The sequence below is a fragment of the Corylus avellana genome, chromosome 2, assembly GCF_965113065.1.
Source record: "Corylus avellana chromosome 2, dhCorAvel1.hap1.2, whole genome shotgun sequence".
NCBI classification, from domain to species: Eukaryota; Viridiplantae; Streptophyta; class Magnoliopsida; order Fagales; family Betulaceae; genus Corylus; species Corylus avellana.
Window position 1 is genome coordinate 16,579,436 of NC_142491.1, and position 25,023 is coordinate 16,604,458.

At 36.4% G+C, this 25,023-nt stretch overlaps 4 protein-coding genes across 7 annotated transcripts; 2 read left to right on the forward strand and 2 right to left on the reverse strand.

Moving 5' to 3' along the window:
• Positions 1-717: 717 nt before the first annotated feature.
• On the reverse strand, positions 718-4,408 carry LOC132184243 (NADH dehydrogenase [ubiquinone] iron-sulfur protein 8-B, mitochondrial). Its single transcript, XM_059597804.2, has 8 exons — positions 4,210-4,408; positions 3,368-3,446; positions 2,756-2,809; positions 2,566-2,657; positions 2,375-2,488; positions 1,403-1,470; positions 1,211-1,322; positions 718-1,125 (listed from the first exon to the last, which is right to left on the reverse strand). The coding sequence occupies exons 1-8, from the start codon at positions 4,261-4,263 to the stop codon at positions 1,030-1,032; spliced, it is 669 nt and encodes a 222-aa protein (XP_059453787.1). The 5' UTR covers positions 4,264-4,408; the 3' UTR covers positions 718-1,029.
• A 4,723-nt stretch (positions 4,409-9,131) lies between these two features.
• Positions 9,132-10,200, forward strand: LOC132166906 (envelope glycoprotein). Its single transcript, XM_059577762.2, has 3 exons — positions 9,132-9,394; positions 9,470-9,588; positions 9,909-10,200. The coding sequence occupies exons 1-3, from the start codon at positions 9,246-9,248 to the stop codon at positions 9,926-9,928; spliced, it is 288 nt and encodes a 95-aa protein (XP_059433745.2). The 5' UTR covers positions 9,132-9,245; the 3' UTR covers positions 9,929-10,200.
• Positions 10,201-16,152: 5,952 nt separating this feature from the next.
• On the forward strand, positions 16,153-20,523 carry LOC132183588 (uncharacterized protein At1g01500). Of its 4 annotated transcripts, none has more exons than XM_059596953.2 (3): positions 16,153-16,520; positions 17,634-18,345; positions 19,679-20,523. In XM_059596953.2, the coding sequence occupies exons 2-3, from the start codon at positions 17,638-17,640 to the stop codon at positions 19,907-19,909; spliced, it is 939 nt and encodes a 312-aa protein (XP_059452936.1). In that variant the 5' UTR covers positions 16,153-16,520; positions 17,634-17,637; the 3' UTR covers positions 19,910-20,523. The 4 variants fall into 4 exon arrangements, with proteins under 4 accessions (XP_059452936.1, XP_059452909.1, XP_059452927.1 ...); XM_059596926.2 differs by having other exon boundaries at positions 16,154-16,520; positions 17,476-18,345; XM_059596944.2 differs by lacking the exon at positions 16,153-16,520 and adding an exon at positions 16,566-16,811 and having other exon boundaries at positions 17,476-18,345.
• A 975-nt stretch (positions 20,524-21,498) lies between these two features.
• LOC132185312 (BTB/POZ domain-containing protein At1g63850) lies at positions 21,499-24,444 on the reverse strand. Its single transcript, XM_059599105.2, has 2 exons — positions 23,328-24,444; positions 21,499-22,099 (listed from the first exon to the last, which is right to left on the reverse strand). Exons 1-2 carry the CDS (start codon positions 24,399-24,401, stop codon positions 21,821-21,823), a joined length of 1,353 nt encoding a protein of 450 aa, XP_059455088.2. The 5' UTR covers positions 24,402-24,444; the 3' UTR covers positions 21,499-21,820.
• Positions 24,445-25,023: the final 579 nt, after the last annotated feature.

Consider the following 25,023-nt stretch of genomic DNA (forward strand, 5'->3'; position numbering starts at 1 on the left):
ATACATTAACAAACAACTTAAAACCAAAAAAAAAAAAAACATAAACTTGTATTATTCCCTTATTATATGAATATAAACATGTAATTAACTTTTGCAAAGGTCATATCTAACCTACTATTTAAAAATATATATATGTATAGGCAGCAGTGTGGCCACCCTTGTGGTGGTCAAGGCGGTCACGCAGCCACCTTTATCTATTTTCCTCTTTTAATTCTTTTTTGTACAAGCAGGGGTTTATATATATTTGGATTTCTCAAAATACTCTATAAAGACATTTTCTCAAATACAAACTCCACTAGAAAATACATTTTAAAACAGTTTTTACCCTCATGTCACGTCAGAACAAATTTATCTAACATTCTGCACTTACGATTTAAAGAACCATTCTTTTTTGTCGAATAAAAACTTCATTCAGATACAGAGCTATATTGGCCTCTCTTTTTACAAGTAAAATATAAGAATAACAAAAACAAAAAGAGAAAGGGAGCCGATTGATATTCGCTAGACCAATCAGGAATAGGTGAGAAGAATTTCGAAATGATTCTAGCACATTAAGAGCATCACCTCAAGAACCAGATTACCTTCCTGTTTAACTTTAATGAAAGCTAAAAGAGCTGCTTTAGCTTCAAGCTTATACCGGTTCTCCGAGGAATCCAAAGCACGCATAGCAATTGCTCAGAAGAGCCCCAAAAAAAAAAAAAAAAAAAAAAAAACTCATAACAATGTCAAATGCCTAGGTGGACTACCAATGTGTCCACCTTCTCTTTTAAATGCTCTTCAAGAAAGGTTTCACAAATGTCAAGAACTTTACAAATGGTGTCCTCAACCAAAACAAAAGGATTTTACAAAAGGAAACTGTTTCCCTTGCATTTTTAATTTATCCATCATATTAAGAATGTATTCAAAAACAACATCACAAGCCAAGTTACAGAGGTTAAATTCAAGATCCAGAGACAGATCTATTTATTTTTCACATTGCCAAAGAGGAACATGCAAGTATCAGCTAGGGAGAAGTAATGGGTGGAACATTCAGCGGTAGAGGCTTTCGGATCTGAGGTTCTCTGCAATCTCGGTTTCCCAACGGTCCCCATTCTCAAGCAACTTCTCTTTGTCATACAAAAGTTCCTGTAACAATGAAGGAATATAAGAATCAGTTCAATTTATTATTGGATTTAACTGTCATGATTCTACAGAAAGTATGCATACTAACCTCATGAGTCTCTGTTGCAAACTCAAAGTTGGGTCCTTCAACAATGGCATCAACAGGGCATGCCTCTTGGCAGAATCCACAGTAGATGCACTTTGTCATGTCAATATCGTACCTGGAAAACTACAAATATGAGAGAGAGAGAGAGAGAGAGAGAGAGAGAGAGGGAGAAAGAGAGCGAGAAAGATCCTGTACCTAGTAGTCCTACGGCTACCATCTTCTCGCTCCTCTGCCTCAATTGTGATTGCTTGTGCAGGGCATATCTAGTGAAAAACAATTGCTTGTGAGATTAAAACGACATATTAAATTAGAGGAGATACCAGCCTGAATCCTACTTTCAAGGCTAGATTAGGGAATGTATCTTGAGAGAAATTTTAACAGAAACTCCGACATTTGAATGCATACTGTTGACTGAATTTAAATATTGGTTAATGTCACCCATTCACCATAAGCCTAAAATCAATAGATTGAGGTTCAAAAGAAAAAATGTATCACATACATTCAAAAATTGCCACATCTAGCTGATTTTACTGACATTTGTATGAGAGATTATATCATTTCTTAGATATAAGGGCAGATTCAAATTTATCAACTTCCGAGTTGGATTCCACATCATACTAACTCTAGCAAAGTCTGACATGGTCAATGTATCAGCCAAATACATATTCTCACGGATACCTTCCCATGTTGTGATTTGAACAAGCTTTTGAATGCAGTCAACAATTATTACAGATCAGCAGGGTAGAATAACGATATATTGATCAATAATGGATCATCATATCTAGTTCTCCAACTCCTCAAGTTTTCACGCACATGCTGAGACTTTGTGTGCAAATTATTAAGTGTGCCATAAAGTCAAAAACTTTGAAAGACACAGATGAAAATTGGCCAAAAATCCACTCAAGTTTTGGTAGTCAAACAGGAATAGTAATTTGCAATGACAGGACCAGGCTTCTAGGCACTATCTAAGATAACAAGGCTGTCACTGGCCATTGCCAGCCCAGGAGTCCACATCCACAAACTCAAAAAGTAATTCAACTAGGGACCAGAAAAATAAAGACACAAAAGAATTTATATCCCCATGTGATGGAGATGAAGATATTGCGACCGATATTGATTTAGCCTATAATAACTACCCAAAAAAAAAAAAAAAAAAAAACCTCTTACCGCTTCACAGAGTTTGCATGCAATGCAACGTTCCTCTCCAGTTGGGTATCGACGTAGGGCATGTTCACCACGAAAACGAGGGCTCAAAGGGCCCTTCTCAAATGGATAATTGATCTGCATAACAAAAATTAGGAAATTTAAATCAAGCTTTAGCAATCCATGCTGGACAATGGGTGTAGGAAGACACTTACAGTAACTTTGTTATCAAAGAAGTACTTGAGTGTCAGCATCAGACCCCGGACCATTTCAGTGAGAAACAATGTGTTTATGCTTTGCTCAAAAACTGCATTTACTCAAAAAGGATCAGGAATATTCATGGTACATTGTAGCAAATCAATTAAACCAAAAGGGAAAAAAAATGTTCCCAAAAGTACAACATACCAGAGCTCCAGTCCTTTGAAATTTCCTTTGCTAGTTTCTCTCTGTCTTCATCCTCTGTAGTTGGTGTATTAGAAACATACACGAACCACAAATATCAAAGAACATAGTATATGCAGTACGGCAATATATGAAATTCCCTCAAAAGACAGTAGGTAAATTATAAATGACAAGGTTGTTTAAGATAACTTGCAAAGAAGCTTTATGAAATTCGCTCAAAAACATTATTTTCTCAATAAACCTCCCCGGAAATTTCTTTTAAAATTGAGAACCAAATGAAAATCTGACCTCCACTATCTTTAAACCAGCAATATGAACCATATAAGTTTATTCATATCATATAACTTACACGATTACCTTTGAACTCACCATTGATACAATTTTCATGGATTTTCTTTTTTAAATATCTGAATTAATAATTAAATCATAAATATGACTTTTTTTTGTAAGTAATTTTGTTTCATTAATAAAGCCCATTGGGGCACACCCCTAATACAATGGAAGTATAGAAGAGAACCCTTACTAGGAATTAAACGAAGAACATAAATCCAAAAATCTGTAAAAGTAGAAACAGTCAAAAAAATCATAAATATGACTTGAAAGAGTAAACCAAACCTTTTTTGGTGGAGTATGGGTGAGCACTGAGCTGCAGTCCATAACGGTGAGAACCCTGCAATGTTTGCCCAGAAACTGCCTAAACAATGGAGGATAAGAGGAAAACGCATTAGACTATGTAACATCCAACAGCAAATGGGAAGGCAACAAGGATATATAAATCCAATTTAAGTCCTTAAAATAATCACATCAATTTGATGGTGAAAGAATGATGAGAGCATTAACGGCAATAATGGATACAGCAAGTAATGCTCAACATAATGACGATACACTTTAGGGTGAAAATGATCATCCCATCTGTGAAACTAAATGTCAAAGAAACAGCCAGAACTTCAGAATATATACTGTCCTATATATCTCCTCAATAACCATATCAATTTACCTAAACCTGTACCAACGTTCCTTTCTATAATTTTCTTAGCTAGGGAGAACTAAATTTATTCCACACAGAGAAAGAACAATAGAAAATCATCACTCAAATTCCCAAAACAAAAATAAGGCAATTTGTACAATTGCCTGAACAATTAGAAGCTAGGGCAAAAAAAATAGAAACAATAAACAAATCCCTTCTGTTGGATTCCGAGAAAACCGAGGAGAAGAAATGGCTGTGCTTCAGATTCTGCGTTTCGTGCTTTTATTAAATCACAAAATATGAATAACTCCACTAGCTTAAGCAAACGGCTCGGAGAGAGAAACTAAACATTCACAAATAAAATAAAATAAAAGAAAAACTCGTATTATTCTCAGTATAAATAGGTTTCGATTTGATTTACAACGTTTTCTCATCTGCCAAACAGAGCACAAGGGGGAAACGGAAATGTTTAGGGCATGAGAGTTCTTACGAGCTGGCGAGCGCGAAGAGCCTGAAGAGATTTCCGAGCTAAGATCGCAGCCATTTGCGGGTGGTTGCCAAGCCGAGTAGCTTCTGCTTCTTCTTCTACAGGCCGTGTGCGATTGTTGTTGGAGAAGAGAGGAACAGCGGCAACTGAGACCACCTGATCAGTGGGAGAAGATTTGGATCGTTGAGATTGGTTTGCAGAAGATGTGAGAGTCGGTTCCTAAACGCTGCGTTTCTACGTATGCACTAGTTTTAGAGGCGGTGTTTATGTTAGCAACGTCGAGAAAGTCGCTTTAAAATGGCTTTGGTTACTTGCGAAATTGAGTTTAACAAGGCGACGTCGCGTTGGTAAGTGCTTATTAAGAGCAGAAAAAAAAAAAAAAAATCCATAATAAGATTAAACACAAATATATATATATATATATATATATATATATATATATATATAAAATGAAAAAACCATTTTTATAATGTGTATATATTGATGAAACTCATGGCTATAAATAAATTAATTCTTTCAACAACTCCCTCAGTTTAGCTTGACTTGAATTGAATACTTTATAAACACGTTCATTACTATATAAATCTGCTTCATCAGTATATGATACGTATTCGACTCGCTCAATAAAACTCGATAAAAACTCACGAGTTCAGCTCGTTTAAAGCTCAACTCAACCAGCTCGTTAGCTCGTGGTTGAGCTCCATAGCTCGTTTATATATATAAAAATTTAAGTATGTATATTAGAGCAATTTCAATGAATGAGCCAATTTTTTATGAAAAATAGTTCCTTAAAACTCACTTTATCTAGTTTAACTTATGAATTTTTAAAGGCTCTCTACATTCCATTAGCTAAATTTTTATCTATATTATTTTTTTACTCTTTATTGATTCTATCTTTATTTATTTTCTAAAATCATATTTCACTCTTTATTTTTTCAATAGTAATTCGTTTAACACAATAATTTTTCAACGATTATTATTTTTCAAATAATTATTTTGTAACTATAGGCAGTGTTTGCCAATGGTCTGGGCTGGTACTATACCAGGCCCTTCCTCAATCCAAAAAAAAAAAAAAAATCTTTTCACATCAAAATTAATCCCAACATTTCTACTTTCTATATCACATCAATCATTTTTATTATTATTATTCAAATAAAAAAATAACTACAAAACAAATTTTTTACATTTTTCCATAAAAAATATATTTTTTTACTTTTCCCCACAAAATATTTTAACTAAAACCAATCAAACACATATTCCTAAAAAAGTGTTACAGTAGCGGCCCTGGTACAGTACCAACCCAGGCCATTGGCAAACACTGCCATAATATTTTTGAAACGGTTGTATTTTATAATAATTATATTTTTCAAGTGTCGTATTTGCCAACGTTAAGTATGAAAGCCATATTCTTATAGTGATGTCAATCATATTTATGAAAAAAAATTTATTAAAAATTGTTAAAGAATATTCTCATAATGATCCCTTTAAAAGTTGGAAAAGCTTTGGGAAAAAAGATAAAAACATGTGAGAGAAACAATAAAAAATAAAAAATAAAATGGCTCCCTTGAAAAGTGCTGCTACATATAACTTTTTTTTTTTTTTTTTTTAATCCAATCAAATATTCAATTTTTATTTTTTATTTTGGCTAATCCAATGTGGGTTTTTTTTACAAATCTTGATTAGTCATTTTAGATAAAAAATACCATTTGGCTCCTCCATTGGGAATGATCCCAATGGAGGAGCCAAATGGTTTTTTTTTTTTAAAAAAATAAATTATAATTATATGTTATATTGTATAATATGTGTTATATAGTTACATATTATATATTTATATGCTCCCAATGGAAGAGCCAAATGGTATTTAAAAAAAAAAAATTATAATTATATGTTATATTGTATAATATGTGTTATATAATTACATATTATATATTTATACTATAGATAAATCTTTATAGGTTATTTTAAAATTCTGGCTTAAACTCTGCTCGGATCATACATTAAATAATTTAATTATTAGGTTATCAATTTCAACAATTAGGTCCTTAGACTTTCCTTCGATTCTACGATTTCAAATAAGTTTCTCCATCAACTTATTGTCCAATTAATTAAGAGTATGTCATGTTAGATGGATAAATTAATACTACACAATTCTAATATGACACATTTTGTGTCAATTGTACATGCCATGTGACATATTTGCTTTAAATTATAAATATATCACAAATAAATAAAATTGTTTTGAAAAATGCTACATATTGCATCATCATCTCATCCTCACACTACTTGGCTACTGTGGCCGTACCTACAGACCATTGATTTTTTATTTTCATTTTGTTGATAATGACTAATTCACCCCGGCCTAGAAAGATATAAATGGAATGAAAGTTTTCAATACTTCTATGGGAATAGGATCCTCTCCAGTCTATAATAGACTAGAAAATATCAAATTCATGATTAAGATTTCATCTCAAAAATTTTATGGCTAGAAATGAAACACATATCCCACTAATAAAAATAATAATAATAATTTAAGAAAAAAGAAAGAAAGAGGTGGCTGGCCACCATAGGGGGTGGCTCAAGCCACCCCTACCCAAAATGGGGTGGCCGGCCACCCCCAATGGCTGGCCAGGGGGTGGCCGAACCACCCCCAAGGCCGGTATGGGGTGGCCGAAGCCACCCCTTGCCCCAAAGGTCACCCCCAAGGCTCTTGGGGGTGGTTCGGCCACCCCCTTTTTGCAAGATGGGGGTGGCCGAACAACGCCCATAGGCCATGAGGATAGTTCGGCCACCCCCTGGCCGGCTAGTGGGGGTGGCTCACCCCCTACCCAAAATGGGGGTGGCTGGCCACCCCCTTCTCTTTTTTTTTCTTTTTTTTTTTTCCTTATTTTTTAAAAGAAATTTTTAAAAAAATTTATTATTACTTTTATTAGTGGGATATGTGTCCTATTTGTGATTATAGGATTTCTGAGATGAAATTCTAGCCATGAACTGGATATTTTTCAGTCCATAATGGACTGGAGAAGATCCTATGTGACATTTTTAAGGACATAATTTTTTTTCAAACTGGTATAAAGGAAATATCCTCAAACCCATATAAAATAGTGACAAGTATCTAAAAATATTTAAAATGCATATTAAATTTAGTCTAAATTAGTAAACTGTTATTAATGAGGTTAATAATTTAATGTGCCTTTTAAATGTTTGTAAACACTTGGCACTATTTTACATGAGTTTGAGAATATTTTCTCTATACTAATTTTGAGAAAATTTCTGTCATATTTTTAATTAGCACATGACATGTTATGTAAAAAGTACATGACATTAATGATTAGTCTGACGTGATACATCATTAATTAATTGGATAATAGTTAGTGAAGTGACGAATTTGAACCTAAAGGAAAATTTAATATTGACTGTATAATTAAATCTTTCGATTTCACTCGAAAATTGAGAGGATCTTCATCTATCTATAAATCCTTATATATAAATCCTTATAAATTAAATTCTCACACACACACACATATATATATATATAATTTTATTATTATTTTTTTTCCGAACCATCTGAATAAAGATTAGTATGAATCGATTTCTTCCATAAACAATGGAATATATGATTAATCATAGCTCAAATATTAATTGAAGAGAAAAGTTTTTATCGAGGTGGGGTTAAAATTGTGTTCTTTAATTTAATTTATTAAATTGATATATATTTAAAATATATGTAAAAATTATAAATTAAATTAAAATGACATATAAAAATTAAATATACTAAATTAAAGAAAATTCTTTCGACTCAAGTTTAAAAGAAAATTTTGTTGAAAAAAGGCATTCTTTTAAGGGTTAAATACTAAATTAGTCCCTAGGGTTTCACAACTTTATTTTTTCCCCCCTGGGTTTTCATTTTTATCACAGGAGGTCCCTGTGGTTTTGATAAGTGACCAAATTAGTCCATCCGTTAGTTGACCGTTAGTTGACCGTTAAACTGGACACGTGGACCAATCAGACGTCGACACGTGGCACATATATTAATTTTTTTTTTAATTTTTTTTTAATTAAAAAAAATGTTTTTTTTTTAAAAAAAAAATATTAAAAAAAAAAAAAAAAAAAAAAGAAAAATCGGAAAAAACTGGGGGTGGCCGAGCCACCCCCTTGGCAATTTGGGGGTGGCTCGGCCACCCCCTTTGGCCATGGGGGTGGCCAGGCCACCCCCATCTGGCCGGATGGGGGTGGCCGAGCCACCCCCTGGGCACCAGGGGGTGGCCGAGCCACCCCCTTGGGCCCCAAGGGGGTGGCCGAAACCACCCCCGGTTCCCACTGGGGGTGGCTCGGCCACCCCCATGGAGCCTTGGGGGTGGCCGAAACCACCCCCAATGGTGGTTTCGGCCACCCCCAAGGCTCCATGGGGGTGGCCGAGCCACCCCCAGTGGGAACCGGGGGTGGTTTCGGCCACCCCCTTGGGGCCCAAGGGGGTGGCTCGGCCACCCCCTGGTGCCCAGGGGGTGGCTCGGCCACCCCCATCCGGCCAGATGGGGGTGGCCAGGCCACCCCCATGGCCAAAGGGGGTGGCCGAGCCACCCCCAAATTGCCAAGGGGGTGGCTCGGCCACCCCCAGTTTTTTACGATTTTTTTTTTTTTTTTTTTTTTAATATATTTTTTTTAATTTTTTTTTTTTAAAAAAACATTTTTTTTAATTAAAAAAAAATTAATATATGTGCCACGTGTCGACGTCTGATTGGTCCACGTGTCCAGTTTAACGGTCAACTAACGGTCAACTAACGGATGGACTAATTTGGTCACTTATCAAAACCACAGGGACCTCCTGTGATAAAAATGAAAACCCAGGGGAGAAAAAATAAAGTTGTGAAACCCTAGGGACTAATTTAGTATTTAACCCTTCTTTTAATGAAAGAAATGCACTTTGAGCGGGACCTTATGCGGCGTCGTTTCACTCAAGCTAATCGCAATTCGTTTCGGTAGGGTTTAAGCGACCTCCCTCATGGCCCTCCGATCCATTCACCTAAAACCCTGAACCAGAAATGGCTTCCTTGTGCCGATCAGCTATAACGGCGGGTTCGAGGTCCGTCGCCGCTCGCTCTAAAACCATAACCCAAATATCCCTAAGCCCCAAACCCATTGCCCCTCCTGCCTTTTCTCCAACAACCAGAGCCATCCCTCGCGCTTCAAGGTCCAAGCTTTTCTAAGACCCGCTCTCATCTGACACTCTCATAATTAGTATTCATGTTATTTTTGCTTGTTTTAGGATTGCTTTGGTGTTGGGGAGCGTGGAATCGATGATGCCACTTCACAGCGCTATTGCTTCTGCTCGGCTCAAATCCAGCATCGCCGTCAATTCCTCCTGCTGGAGCTGGCTTTCTCAAGGTACTTCATTTAGTTATGTATCATATGCCATGGATGTTAGTGAATAAGTTGTGGGTAATGGTTTTAATCATCATTTGCAAAGTGGGCTGTGTTTGAATCGTGTATTTATTGGTTTGGTGGTCTACTCTTTGAGCTATGTTAAGGCTCGTTTTGTGCTTCTTGTTATGATTCTGGGAAGGTATAATCGTTCGTTAATGTTTAATCTTAAATGGGTGGCTTGGTACAAGTTACTCTATACTCCAGGCAGCCGGCCGGGATGGTTGCCTCTTGATTGGTGCAATTATGTGTATTCTGACCTGTTGTTGTACTTCATGGTATAGGACTTGCAATACCATTGTGACAGGGGCTTGCTGGATCTTTGTGGGACAATAAATGCTAGTGTTTATTTCTTACTCACTCTGTGGAAGGAAGAAGAAATCCTCAAATGTTAATTTGTTGGTATTTGTATTGTTCAGCAAATGCAAACTTGTTTAACCAGCTTACTAAATTCAGTTATCTTTGGGTTTTTTTTTTTTTTTTTTTTTCAAGAGAATGGATTATGTGGATGTATCAGTAGTTGGCACTGGTTGTATTTGGATCTTAGAGCAATAACATCTTTTCAATTCACTGTTTCATACTGTGTGTTTGACAGGATTAGTGATTATTTAAGGTTCTTCTTTCGAGTGTTTTTTTTTTTTTTTTCTCAGAAGGCTTCAGATGCAGTCGCAGTTCCTAGGTTTTCCAATATTAGTTTCCATTGAACATGGATTAAAAAAATTAGAAATCGTTTATGGTGGAGATGGTGAATGACTAGCAGACATGAGATTTAATTTCTTGTATGTGTAGTAAACAATTTAAGATCTCAAATGTATTCTGAACTTCGGTAGTGCCTAGAGTCATGGTCAAAGAATATTTAGAGAGAGAATAAAAAGATAGAGCAGTAAAATAACATGAAATTTGATACCTTACTTCTATTTAACGAAACCCATAGTAAGGTTTGGTTGCGCTATGCCACTCTTAACCAATATAGGAGATCTATTAGTGATGGCAGTGGGGCAGTGTCGGCAGTGGGTCATAGAGGCTGAAAATGGTGATGATGGTAGTTATGGCAGTTCTGGTAGCAGTGACCATGACAAATGACAATGATGGTGGTGTTGTCGGTGTGAAGGGTAATGGTGATGGTATGAGAATGATAAAATTGGTAGAATATGTATAGTGATTCTTTCTCAATGTAATCTGAAATTGGGATTTGGGTGCTCAAAATCCCAAGTTTAAATTCCTTAGAATTTCTTAAACAACTCTCTTGTTAACCCAAATAAGGGAAATTAAGATTAAATTTGACTTAATTACAACTTACATAAAACTCACCTTAAAACCCCCCACCTAAATCCAGAATTAGTTATTTTGGTTCTCTAACCAAAATATGATTAATTCTTCTTCTCATTTCCCTCTCAAGATATGACTGATTTCTTTTATGTAGTGGCTTTCTTCATAAACATGTTTTGTTCTTTGTGTCTACTCAACAAACTTCTCTCTCTCTCTCTCTCTCTATGTTTTCTTCACCTACTGATTGTCTCACATATTTTTTTCAATGGCATTTCCTAGAATTTGCAGTTCCTCGGTGACAGGCTAAAGGCTTCAGTCATTTCAACTTTAACTGGCTTGCGTTTTGGTTGGTTTTTATACCACGCATGTTGGGTCCACTTTGATTTTTCTTTCCATTTGTGGTTTTTGTACGGTGTAAGCCATCATTTGGCCAAGAACACACTTCTCCATATTTGACATTTTATTCTTTGCTTCTGTAAGGTTAAGAAGAAGTTATATGTTATTAATATATAGGTATTAAACATTTTAATGTGTGCTGAAGCTTTTTTCCCCCATTTGTCTTGAAAATTCTGGGTGTGATGCTCAAGGAAAAAAATATAGGCTGTTGATGCAAGATTTTAGACGAATGGAGAGGGTGGGAGAGGAAATGAATGTGCGTAAGTAGGGAATGAGGAGAGTGTGTGCACGTGATAATGGGATGTGTGTTCCTTTTAATGGGAGGCTCCTTGGAGATGGTCCCTTGAATGCTTGTAGTGTGGTAGACTTGTAACTATATGATTATTGCCATGTAGTGGGGGTGACAAAGTGGCCTGTGGTAATTATTTATATGTACACCATAGGCAAATGACAAGAAATATAACCAGGAAGTCCTTTTTTTTCCTTACTAATCTTTACATTCAGAAACATTAGGATCTTTGTTTCTGGTTAGAGGTATACTTGAAGCACAGAAAGCTGTATCTTTCGTTGTCTCCAAAGGAATTAATGAGCATTAACTTGAACCTTTGATGTGACTGCTGTGTCCTTGTGTCCGCATTTGGTTAGACGCTGAACCCAGGCTTCATATCCAACAAATCTTAGTTAACGCACTTTGAGGAACTGTTTTCAGTTGGGACATTCCTAGGCTTTTGGCATGCCCCTTTCAAGCTGATTTGCTTTGTATAGGAATAACATGTGTGTTTTAGGAATTTAGTTCTCAAGTGTCCTCTGCTAGTTCCCTACTTGACTGTTGGTGTTTTCTGTAGAAGAGGACATATATGGTTCTTGCAACCAGCTTTTTGCCACATATTAAATCGTTGTATATCATGATATGCCATGTCTCTATGAACTTTGTAACCCCTTTCAATGTGTCAGCAATTGAATGTGAAATTAATTGTGTCGTCCACATCAGAGCGCAGATATGAGTTGCTTGGCTCACTTCCTTATTTGCCAGGGTGTTTGTGGCACAAGAATTAGACAGCATGCTACATTAATCAAATGTGGATCTCACCATTGTCGTAGTTTATGTCAAAACCTTTCACTTTCCTGTTGTCAATTGCGTAACCATTGTCATCGTTATGTCAAAAACCTTCACTCCAATTATCGATAGAGTAATGCTATTTTAATAGACTATTATATGATTCTCGTACAACTTGATGATATGGTAGTGAAAGGAAAAAAAAAAAAAAAAAATCAAATGCTAATTTTCACTGTCACGTCATCTCATATGTATGACAGTCGTATAAGAGTTTACTAAATAGCATTACTCTTATCGATAAGATAATTTGATAGAGTTGTTGGCAGGATGATGATATTGGTACGGGATCTAGGGCTTTCTTTACGATTTTTGTGATCTTAGCCTCCTTTCCCATCTATTCCTAAGTGATTCCACCCTGCTTGAGTAAGAACCAAAGAAGAAGCAGGTTCACCTCTTCTTTTATGAACAATGTGTTTTTAGAGCATATAATGACATGTCAACTGAAAGGTGGAGTAATGTTTGAGCCTCTTGGAAGTGGGGTTCCCAGTCTGGGTCCTTGAGGGTGTTTCTCAATGAAGACTGCATGTTTAGAGGAAAGTCTCTGTAGAAAGGCTTTGATGGAAAGTCCAATGGCAGCAGGCCATTGCTTTCTACTCTTCTTTGGTTCTGAAACAGTAGGGGCTGTGTGTGTGCAGAGGGAAATTAGATCTGAAAGGTTCCATTTTAGGCTAACAGGTTGGTTTTTTTGGTGCAAAGCTGCTGAAAAGGTGTTCTTCGTTATGTTTATGGTTTCTGGGGCCTGTGATTTAACCGTCCACCTAATAGATGGATAGATAGGTGAATTGAAAAAAAAAAATTCTCCAACTCAATTTAGAAAAGTCCACTCAAAATTGTTGTTTTTCATGTAACGGATGCTGCGTAGTTTTTTTTTTTTTTCCTAATCAAATGGAAAAAGGGTTACATGAAAACAAAGAACAATCAAGAGGGATTGCTTCCTAACAACAAACTTAAACAGAATTTAAAAACAATAAATAAGAAGGGGCCAAAAAATGGGTTTAGAGTAACAGTAGGGATGAGCGGAGGATGGACCTTAAGTCCATGCCAGGATAAGGATCTACTTTCACGTTTTCCTCTTTGAAGGTCAAAGACTGTAATTGCACTGCTTGACAAATAATAGGAAATTGTAGTTGCAAGGAATTTGTAATTCACTAATTTTTTATTTTTTTTATTTTGGATTAAATCTTAAAATGGTCTACGTGGTTTTCTTGTTCATCAAAAACACTTTTCGAGTTTTTGAAAGAGATAGAATTAGTTTTTTAAGTTTTTTGAGTTTCTAAAATTAGTACTTCCATTTACTCTGGGCACGTTTGAAATTGCGTTTGAAGAGCCTAAAAGTACTTTTAACATTCAAAAAGTTTATTTGAAGAAAAAAGTATTCGTTTGTTAAAAAAATTAAAAGCGCTTTTAAGGGTTTAAAAAACCTAAAAATGACCAAAATGTACTTTTGACAAAAGCTTAAAAATGAAGCTTTTACTCAAAAACATTTTTTAACTTAAAAATTTTATTTTTAAACGCAATCTCAAACAGCCTCTTCGAGCCTGTTTGTCGTTTGATCAAGAAAATGTCACACGTAAAATGTTGCCACGTGTATGTATTTGTCGTGTTAGCATATTCCTTGGTGGTGAGAAATCCCTTTCGCAGGTGATGGTGGAGTACTTTTGACAAAAGTTTAAAAATGAAGCTTTTGCTTAAAAACATTTTTTGATTTAAAAATTTTATTTCTCAAACACAATTTCAAACAAACTCTTCGTCTTCGAGCCTATTTGTCGTTTGATCAAAAAAATGTCACAAGTAAAATGTTGCCACGTGTATGCATTTGTCGTGTTAGCATATTCCTTGGTGTTGAGAAATCCCTTTCGCGGGTGATGGTGGAGTATTCCAACAACTCATCTTCTGCTGTGTGCTGAGGTGGACCGTTGTGGACCCTACCCCTGCAACCACCCAGATCCCACATCATCTCCTGGCAAATTAGTTGTCATTGTGTGCGAATTTATAGACATTGTTTTTTTTTTTTTTTTTAATTCAGTTTTTTCCACAACATTGTCTATTAACATAGCCAATTTAAAAGAAAAAAGGAAAAAAAGTCCAAGTCAGACTCTATCCAAAGCTAGAAAAAACAGGGATGGTATCAGAAATTCTTATCGATAACCAAAACATGAATGATAAATATATTAAGATAAGAGGTTCAAAATAGGGATAAAAAAATATATTAAGATTTAATATTAGACTAATATATAAAAAATAAAATTAATACCAATTCAGTGTTAAGAAAATATAAAAAAAAAAAAACACAAAATAATTTTTTCTTAATAATATATTTCAATTTTCAATTTAATCACATATTAAAAATTTGTTTAGATCCCAAAAATCATTTATGATTGAATATGTACTAAATTTTCTAACAATTTCTCTTTTAATGTATAATATCAAATAATCAATTAGAAACTCACATTTAATTTTTTTACGAAACCTAATTTTGACAATATTTACGGTTGAAAATGCTCGTTTTATAGTTGTGATGGAAACATAAACAGTAACCACAAGTACTACAAGTAGATAATTTATTTTCTAGTGCTTTTATATATATATATATATATATATATATATATATATATTTTTATATATGATCAGTAAAGTCTTATGAATAAAACTTGTTTGGTCATAAAACTTGTTTATCAACCGACAATTATAATCAATTTTTGTATAAATTTAAACCAAATTCATATGGGACAATTATTTTTCTAGGCAATATGGGACGGAGAAAGTTTTCCTCCAAACTGGGTTGGAGGTTCCTTCAACCTAATCTATAAAAGTGACATGTAACCATTTTTTTAATAACATGTGAGATGTACATAAATTTTTAATAACATTTATTCCAACTTTGCCCCTACTATTAAAAAATTATTTACATTTCACATGTTAAAAGGACACATGTCATTTTTATAAACTAGATTGAAGGAATTTCCTTGGAGGAGAACTTTGTCCATATGAGACCACCTTTAATTGTATACTTACTTTTTTGGATAGGGGGCAAGGGACCAAACTAATTTTTTTTTGCCCAAAGATGTATATTAAAACATATGAACCAGTCAGACTCAAAACTTGAGGAGAAGTCATGGTCTAAACCAATCCCCTCTAAGTTCGTCTTTGAAAACTAAAGATATATGGACCGGCCAACTTATCAATATGGCGTATAACACTGTAAGCTAAATAAGATATTAAGATTTTTCAGTAATTTATTGTTTAAATTGCTAGCAATATAAATAATAATTATAAGAGAGCTTATATAGAATTTTTTTTTTTTTTTTTTTTGACATGATATAGAACTTATTTTTTCAAGTAGGTAACTGGGCAACTTAAAACGTATTTGGGTTGGTGAGTTTTAGATAGACTCTCTCACAATTACTAATAATATGAACAGTAAATTGCAAGCAATGTAAGAAAACTGTCACACTAGTTTAGTAATTTGCAAGGGTTTATAATAAAAGCCCTAAACATTCCACGTTGCAATCACGTGATTAATAGTTTTTAAGTGTGCGTAGTAGTAATGGAAGTTTACCATACAAAAGCAGCAGTTAAAATTGACATTTAACTGCCGTTTTTAGAGAAAGAGAAGCTGCCTACGCTCGTAGATTCATAAATCCTACGTATAAAAGGCTTTGCCATCCCTTTCAATACATCGGCCTTGTGAACCTGCCTACTCTCTTTCTCGGATAAGATCTGAAGAATATCAGACGCAGAGTGACCCCACTTCCAACAAATTCTAATAAATATTACCTTCAAAACTTGCCAGTACGACACAAACATTAAAATCAAAGCAAAACAACAACCCATTAGTATTTGTGAAATTTGAGGACTTGGGTTGTTCTCAAATTGTTTATTTGATTGATTTTTCAATTAATTAAAAGCACCCATTTTTAGCTGTCAATTTGGTAAATTATAGAACTTTGCGTGGCTACAATTTTCTGCCGAAGATCGAAAGCTCTGTTTTGTTCTATTGGTGAGGGGCCAGTACTCAATATAGAGTCTAGAGGATCAAATTCGATTATTGGTCTAGATCAAATTCGATTATTGGGATTGCAGAGGCGGCAACCAGAGGATGAAAATATTCGCGGTGAGTTTCCCTGGGAATTAAGTAAATTTTTGTGGTTTTGTATGTTTCTATGGTTGTCTTTGAGAGAGAGAGTTTTGTCTGTTTGTATGACGCGGGTTATTTGTCGCATGTCGCCGGCAATTTTGTTGTAATCTGTGGGGTTTTATTTTGTTTCTTTGATGTCTGATCAGATGGTTAGAACTACAATTTGTTTGGTTTGATCTTCGCTGAATTGCAGTTTCAGCAATAACAAATAAAAAGAGGAATTTGTAAATTCTTTCTCTAGTGTCTAGTTGCTCTGGTGGTGAAGAGGTATGTTTCTCTGTAGGTGATATTTAATTTTTGTTCATATTGTTGGGGTTTTTCTTGTTTGTATTGCATGGTATCAGTATGTAGTGAGTTGAGTTTGATGTGATGTTTACTTCACCTAAAATTGGGTGTGAATCAGTATGGGACCATATTGTTCGGCTTCTGCCATGAATATTTGTGGGGTTTCACATTTTTGTTCTTTGGATTTTTCTCTAGTATGTTTCTGTCTTCTTATCCCTTCTTTATCTTTTCTTTCTGCCTCTGGTTTGGTGGTTGTTCCTCCGTTGGCCTCTGCTTTGCTTAATTAATTGTTGGCTGTTCAATGTTCAATTCCTACAGAAAGTAAAAAGTTGTCATCTAAAGGTATGTTCTTCTGTTCAAGCCCTTTATCTTGATACGTTTCATATTTAATTGGGTTTGGTCTGCTCGCTCCTTTTCTTTTTTTTTTTTCTCTTCTTTTAGGTATCCTGTCTTTCTGAACTGGGTTTCTGACATTATATTAGAAAAGTTTTTATTTTTATTTTTATTTTATTTATTTTCTTCATGTAGATTCTTCTGTTCATCTCTTTTCTATTAGAAATTCGTACTCCCGATCCCTTCTCTCTTGCATACTGATCTCTTGCATACTGATTGGGTTTCTGCTTTCTTGTCTTTGTTGGTTTTCCAGTGTCCAAATTATGCTGTGTAAATTGCTTTGTGATGACTTGATTCACATTGACATGGCCACGGCTGTTCTTTCATCGCTTGAGTTTCATTTGTATGAATCATCACAAATCATAAACTCTATTAAAGTGGAAGGATTTCACTGAGGATTAAACTCTTCAGGGTCATGGAGAATTCTTATGAGATGTCTAATGGAAATGGGCCAACCGACAATGGCCACATGGTTATGAGGAACTCTTCTTATCAACCCTGCGTCAAGGTTTCTCTACACTGGCTTGATTTGAGAGTTTTTTATGTTAGAGTTAGCAAATGTGAGATTGATGATTCCACCCCTGAGTACCTCACCCTAAACCATATTCCGCTCAACCGTGATACACTTCTTGAAGTCAATGGTGTTAGAACAAGCATATATTCTGATGGGGTGTCCACCCTTCTTAGAAGAGATCGATGCGATAAGAAGTCCGAAGAAGCTACTTTTGTGAGCACTGATAGTATCAGGATGACAGGAAGTGTGAAGTTTGAGGTATTTGATAAGGATGTTCTCATGTTATCTGGGGTTTTAGAATTGTGCAATAGTAATGGTTTTGTCAAAGAGCCGTACAATCCAGGCCAGGGATGGAGCATGAATTGTGAATCTGATGTGACTGTTGGCACTGGCTTCTTTAAGGGGAAGCAAATGTTGGGGCCGGAGTTGGCTTCACCTACAATTGAGGTCTACATTGCAGGGTCCTTTTCAGGCACTCCAATTATCTTAACAAAGACTTTACAGCTTAGTCATCGAAAAAAGCATATGAGGAAGAGCACATTGAATTCAATACCTGAGTATGAGGCAACTGAAGGCCAGAAAGATGCTCCTTCTAGGCTTGCTTTGCAGGTATCCTTTTGCTAATCTAATTCTGTTAGTTGAAGGGTTTAATGGGATTCTTTTTTGAGATTTAGATGTTCTGTTCATCTCTTATGTAAGTGTTGCACTAGCCCTGCTCATGTTTGATCCCATGTTTGCTGCCTAAATGTTCGCTTACTTGTAGTATTTCTTGTTGAATAAAGTATTGGACAGGCATATACATTCTTATCCTAGACAGTTCAGAAGGATAGGTACTGGCATATGTTTTGAAGCTATGAATTAATAGGATGCTACCCTTTTGTTATGTGTTACATTATTTTAGCAACTTACTAGAATTTGAAAGAGCTGTATAATAGAAATATCTTTTATCCTATTTTCTGCAGTCTTTCATGGCTTTTCTAGGTAATATGTGTACAGACACAAATGATAATGCAAGTTGTATGTCCTTTTAGACACCCAGACCCTGGACTTGAAACAGTGGAGATTTTTTGTTTTGTTCTTTAATATCACCTTGAATTCAATCACTTTTTATAGATTGTAGTTTGCTCATGGTGTAGATATGCTTGATTCCTCATGTTGCTTTCTTTCCACCAGCACCTGCTAAAGCTTGCCATAAACAATATCCAATGACCACCTGCTTTGTTAAGGAGTCAAATGATGCTAACCCCAGAAAGAAGTTTTATGGAGTCTTTGGAACATTATCTGGTGAACTTATCTTTTGGATTGTACTGCATTGTATTCAGATAATTGCAGGATATACTTCTATGGATATGGATGGATTATGCTAATATTCTTCCTCTATCTGCGAAATCCAATATCTTTTTGACCCCCTCTGTGCTGCACTGTCTGAGTTGCCACAGTTGTGAATTTCATTTGTATATCAGCTGATCTACACAGTTTTCTCTGTTTAGATATATGTTGCCTCTTAAACACACTTGCACTTCTCTGGGGTACCTCACAATTCTCAAGTACTCTGACGGTTGGGTACGTACAAGATATTCCAACTCCACAGGCACTTTATTTCACAGTGATGACCGCTTACACAATCTCTTCTCTGTCCTTCTCTTGATTAGTTGAAGTCAACTGGAGGGTTGCTTTTGTGTCTAGTTGTTGCAATAGCCCAAACGTGGCAATACTTGATATTGTTATTGCAGCTAGAGATTTGATTTATTGCCTTCCATGCAGTTTTCGTAATTTTGTTAGCATACTGGGGAACATTTGTCTCATATGGTTGGTATTTTACTTGGGAAACTAGCAAATATTTCTTCAACAAGTATATTTTTATGCTTGCTTACACTCTACTTTGCTACTAAATTTTGCTTTACTAACCTAGCATCCTGCTTGGTTTTCATTGAATTTGCAGATGTCAGAATTCCCAAACCACAAACCAGAAAACGAAGACGACTACAACAACCTATACTCCGGGACAGCATATTTTGAAGGTGAAGATGGAGAGCTTTCATGGTTCAATGCTGGGGTGAGGGTGGGTGTCGGTATCGGCCTTAGCGTTTGTCTTGGAATTGGAATTGGAGTGGGCTTGCTTGTTCGAACATACCAAGGCACCACCAGCAACTTCAGAAGGAGGCGACTGTAATCCTGGCTTTCCCTGTTTTCCCATCTTGCCAAATTCAACTTTCCCATGATCCAAAGACAGCTAACTTGATGGTAGTTCTTGCATGTCCCTGTTGTCAATGAGGAGGCTCATGTAGTTTGCAATTAAGTGCAGGAAATGCATGAGTTCAAGCATTTCTTGGCCTCTATTGGGACTAAACCTTTCATCTGATATAAAAGGACCATTCGTTTCAAATGTACAACAATAAAAGCAGGAAACCTCTCGGCATCTCTTGCACTTGATTTTGTAGGGAATGATCTTGTTAGTGTGTTCAGATCCTCATCTAGCTACTGCTTTCTGCTGCGGCCTTCTGTATCTGTGAAGTTCTGCTTTTGTTTTGTAAGGTGTTGATTGCAGTAGTGTTTGATAATGGAAGAAGTGTAGATCCCTTCATGACTCCAACTTGTGTCTTCGTACCTATTTTGTTTTGTTGCCTTCGCATAATTATTGACAATACTGCCATGATTCTAGTTTTAGGCTACTAGTAATCAATGGCAGAGCTAGGAAATGTGTGCTCGTGTAAACATAAATATACATATGTGGAGGCTATGAAATGTTATTTAGTAGACTGTTATACGATTATCATATAATTTGACGGTACAGTTGTAAAAATTAGCATTCAGATAAGCACTTGTAAAAAAAAACTAATGGTTGATTTTTATTGTTATGTTATTATAACTATATAACAGTCTATTAATAGTAATGCTATATATATCACTCCATTATTCCTCGTCACCTCTAAGCGTACGTAGAAACTTTTACAACTTGCCAACATGTGATTAGAGTTACTTTAGCCACTAAAAAAATATTCTTTTAATTACGTGCCAATATGTGTCAACTAGTTATAAGTCTATCATTTTTCTTAAATTAAAATCTGTTGTGAAACTTTATTAATGTGACGGTTGCTTGTCTAAACAACTAATAACTGGGCGGCAAGACAATGTATCACAAATGTAAGTTTACTTATTTTTTTTTGATAAGTAAATGTAAGTTTACTTATTATGAGTGACATAATATAAATTGCAGTAAACAATATCAAACTGAAGGACATATTTTGTTGATTATGAAAGTGTTTGAAAAGTAACAATATAATTTTTTATTTTTTATTTTTATAAAAAAAAAATGAAGTAAAGACATAATCATAACGTAGGAGAGGGTTATCTTATAATCATGAAAAGCTAATACGAAAAAAAAATAAATAAATAAATAAAAAGCAAAGCTAGAGGGAGGCAATCTAGAATTTTAGAGGCTAAATATAGTGAAAATATTACTACAAAGAAGGAATTCACAAGCCCCTCCCTCCCACTACATATGGGTTGTCACAAAAGTGCAGAGGAGAGAAACAAAGGGGCATGGATGACACTGATTCTCAAGGATAGAAGGTCCCAATCATTCCAAAGCGTTCCACCCAAAAATCGAAATGGGATAGGCAAAGAGACCCCATAGTGGTTGCCTGTCCAATGGCCACGTATCGGCAGCCATCACATGGCTTGGTGGCATTACTGCCAAGCTGTGTGGAGAAACAAACAAAATTAAACTAGGATTACTTTACTCTTTTAACTTCAAATACATAAATCCAAAGTGGTCTTTGTTTCTTATTTTAATAATTACATCAACAACGGCTCTATTATTTTACTTGAAAATCAAACGTAGTCAGGAAAACGATCAGAAAGATACTAGGGAAGATATCAAAGGCAATCAGGCTTGCTTCTGTTTGCAGAGGTGGAAAGATCCTAGTTTTTATGTACACAGTCCACACGATGTTCTGAGCATCTGAACACTGGTTAATAACTTAATATGCACAATATTGACAGAAAAGGCTAAATCTCTGTAATGACAGCAGCACCATGGCACAACGGTTATCTACAACCACAGCATAAACACCAGTACTTTCTAAAAGAAGTTTTCGGTCTGTGGAGGTCGGGCTGTGCGCCGGAACCAGGTGTCGAATGCTGCAAACAAGTGTGGGCAATCTTCAACATTTCGGGTTGAGAAGCTGAGACACTGCTGCAACAACTCCTGTGCATCTGACATGGGCAGCGTCGAGATTATTCTCAGGAATGTTTCCTCCAATTCCAGGTAGAGTGATTTGTTACTGGGGGACATGGGCGAGACATTATCCTTGCACACTATAAGAACAGGAAGCCAATCTTTCACAAGCTTCCTTCTAACCTGAAGAACAAGAAAACACTTTACTTTCAATTTAATTAATGCATCTAACTGCCATCTTTTGAGTTTATATACACCGAGTAGCATCAGATCAAAGGTCTTGGGGATTTTCAGATAACGCAAAGATTCTGTTTCAACAATCTAAAAACCTCCACCCTGAGGTTAATACATGTCTACTGACAAAAACTGTTAATAATTAAGGGGAAGACCAGGAGGGAAATGGACTTAAAGGAGACAAACCTTACAGGGATGGCAAACAATGAAATAACTTTCACATGAGAATGCAAATTCAGGAAAATAGGGATTTAGCTCATCAAACTAATTTTGTAGCTTAACTTGCATCCTTCCAAATCTTCGCTTTTTAGAATTTAGATTTAGCCTCTTGTTATTATTTGCCAAATACTTTTCCCTTAAGAAAAACGGCACAAGAGTTGGGAGCCAAATCTAGTTCCCCAACTCATCAACTTACCAGGGAAAGAACAAATCATTAAAAATGCGCATGAGAATTACATGCTTTAAGAATACACGTTAGTTTAATAAATTGAGTTGGAGCCAGTTTCGAGGAAAACTGTGTCATCAGCAAAAGGCTATGAAGCCGATCCATGGTGACAATGTCAAAGTTGACAGTCAAGAAAACATAAAAATATGCTCAGAAAATAGGGCACTGAACACTGCTTATACAGCATAAGTCATTACCGATATGATACATGATAAGTATTATCATCAATGTTTAAAGCGATTCAAATAGATTAATGAGACCTCCCATTTCCAATTTTCCCATGTTTCACCCAAATCTAAGAACCCAAGATCCAGCACCGGCTATCTAGACCCGCATAACTATTTTAGAGAACAAAGTCGTTGTAGGCCTGTAGCTCATAATTTTAACCTAAATCATTGGCTTCATCAAATCATGTGGGACAAGCCCAGATGGATTAAACCTACAAATACCCAAATATCTCACATAGGTAAATCACTGCATATATTCAACATCTACCAAAATATATTAACAAACTTAACCTGATCCCACATTACTAACGTATTTTACAACCATTCCAACAATTTGCTGAGACCCCATTCTTAATCCGTTTGTCTTTCCATAAATGTAATCCAAAAGCATGCTAGTTCATCAATGCAACCGTGCAACGCGGTAATGAATGATCAACCAATATCAAAATGTGTACTTTGTATATAATAGATGCAACAAGCTCAAGCTAATTCTCAAGCAAAATACCTGTCTGGTGGCCAAAATGGTGCCTGCCGCGACCGCATTGGCGAGCTTAAAGGTGCATCTGAGCACAACAGCCGGCAACCCGGGCACGATGTTCCGCCACGCATCATCACGAAACGCCCTCTGCAAATCGGCTGTGAAGGACGCCTGGTCGCTCCACTCCTTGACGGCCGCATCGGCCACCCTCAGCTCGATCATGCGCTCCACCAGCCACAGCAAATGCTTGCCATTCGTCAAGGCCGTATGCAGATTCAGCCTCTGTATTGCTTCTGTCTCGTTGTGGTCCCCTCTGAAGTCCGGGCTTGAATACTCCTCCAAGGACTCCTTCACGACCTTGAGGCTCGTCTCGAAGGCCCTCTCCAGGACCCTCTTGGCCGAGTCCCTCGACGAGAAGTCTCTCAAAAGCTTCGCCACGAAGGCTTTCACGAACGCCATGTTTGGGTAATTATGGATCGCCGAAGAGACCAGCCCGTGCAGCATTTCCTCGCATGAGTCGTTTCGCCCGGGCAAAACCCTAGCGAGGAGTTCTTTACTCTCTTCCTCTTTCAAAAATGGGATTAGGTTTAACACCCGGTTCTCTTCGTCCTCGGTCCACGGCACCGCCTCGAGGAATTGGACGCAGGATTTGACGCAGTCTTCGAAGAGAAGCTCCAAGGCGATGGGGAGGAGATCGAGCGCGGTGGAGGCGCTATCAATTGAACAGAAGTGATCGGAACTGTAGAGGAGCTGGAGCACGGTTAGGTGGCACTGGAGGGACCCAGGGGTGGGTGGGACCCCCAGGTTGAGCTTGAACGGCGTCGGATTCAAACCTGGCTCGTGTGGTTGCCATCGGTCGGATAGGAGGGCGGAGAAGTATTTGGAGCGGTGGAGCACGTGGGAGTGAAGGTAGATCTCAACGTCGTCGCATTGCTCGTTTTGTTTGTTGGATGAGGAGGAGTCATCGGAGTCTGGAGCGATGGATGTTGGGTCCACGAAGAGGCGGAGGATGACGTCGGCGGTGGAGGGGTCGTTGAAGAACACGCTCGCTGTGCTGGCGGTGGGTGACGCGCGATGCCGCTTTTTAGTGTTCCCTATCATTGTTTCTGTGAGGAGGTTTGGGATCTGGGGTTAACAGAGGAGAGAGGAGCGAGGCCGCGAGAAGATTTTTATGGGAGGGAAACTGGCAGGAAAATCAGTAACGGTTTTTATATTGTAGCGGTGGAGGGGTGGACACGTGGATTGTGGATAGACATTTTCTCCTGCTATAATATTAGTTTATTTTAGAAAAAAATATAATTTAGCCCTTAAATTATTAGTTATTTTTATTTTAGTCATTTAATGTTCAAAATGTAATAAAATAACCTCTAAATTACTAAATAATTATAATTTGGCTACTCCATTAATAATTACTATTAAATATAATGAAAAAAATCAAAATTACATCGTATTGACAAGGTTGAGGGCCATGAATGATAAGCACGCCATGTCACCAATACCTTTTCAAAACCTTGTTTATTATTTGAAGACAAGAAAGTGGATAAGGTTTGAGATTTTAGACATGGGATAAATATACATCCGATTGAAGATTGAGACAGCTTTAGGATATGGGAGTTTTGGAACCCACTTGCTCTCGACAAGCTTAACACTTAAGTTTGTCTACACATTTTGCCTTGAAATATGTCTCAATTCCAATTAGTTAAATCATAATTAGGAAAATGTT

Bases quoted from the DNA above. Each gene is read 5' to 3' on its own strand.
- LOC132184243 (XM_059597804.2), bottom strand. From the start codon at position 4,263: ATGGCTGCGATCTTAGCTCGGAAATCTCTTCAGGCTCTTCGCGCTCGC. The intron at 2,489-2,565 runs GTAAGTGTCTTC...TTTGTTATGCAG, and splicing joins TCTTTGATAACAAAGTTACT to ATCAATTATCCATTTGAGAA. The intron at 1,323-1,402 runs GTACAGGATCTT...GTAGTTTTCCAG, and splicing joins GGTAGCCGTAGGACTACTAG to GTACGATATTGACATGACAA.
- LOC132166906 (XM_059577762.2), top strand. From the start codon at position 9,246: ATGGCTTCCTTGTGCCGATCAGCTATAACGGCGGGTTCGAGGTCCGTC. The intron at 9,395-9,469 runs GTCCAAGCTTTT...TGCTTGTTTTAG, and splicing joins GCCATCCCTCGCGCTTCAAG to GATTGCTTTGGTGTTGGGGA. The intron at 9,589-9,908 runs GTACTTCATTTA...TTCATGGTATAG, and splicing joins CTGGAGCTGGCTTTCTCAAG to GACTTGCAATACCATTGTGA.
- LOC132183588 (XM_059596953.2), top strand. From the start codon at position 17,638: ATGGAGAATTCTTATGAGATGTCTAATGGAAATGGGCCAACCGACAAT. The intron at 18,346-19,678 runs GTATCCTTTTGC...TTGAATTTGCAG, and splicing joins CTTCTAGGCTTGCTTTGCAG to ATGTCAGAATTCCCAAACCA.
- LOC132185312 (XM_059599105.2), bottom strand. From the start codon at position 24,401: ATGATAGGGAACACTAAAAAGCGGCATCGCGCGTCACCCACCGCCAGC. The intron at 22,100-23,327 runs GTATTTTGCTTG...CTTGTTCTTCAG, and splicing joins CCATTTTGGCCACCAGACAG to GTTAGAAGGAAGCTTGTGAA.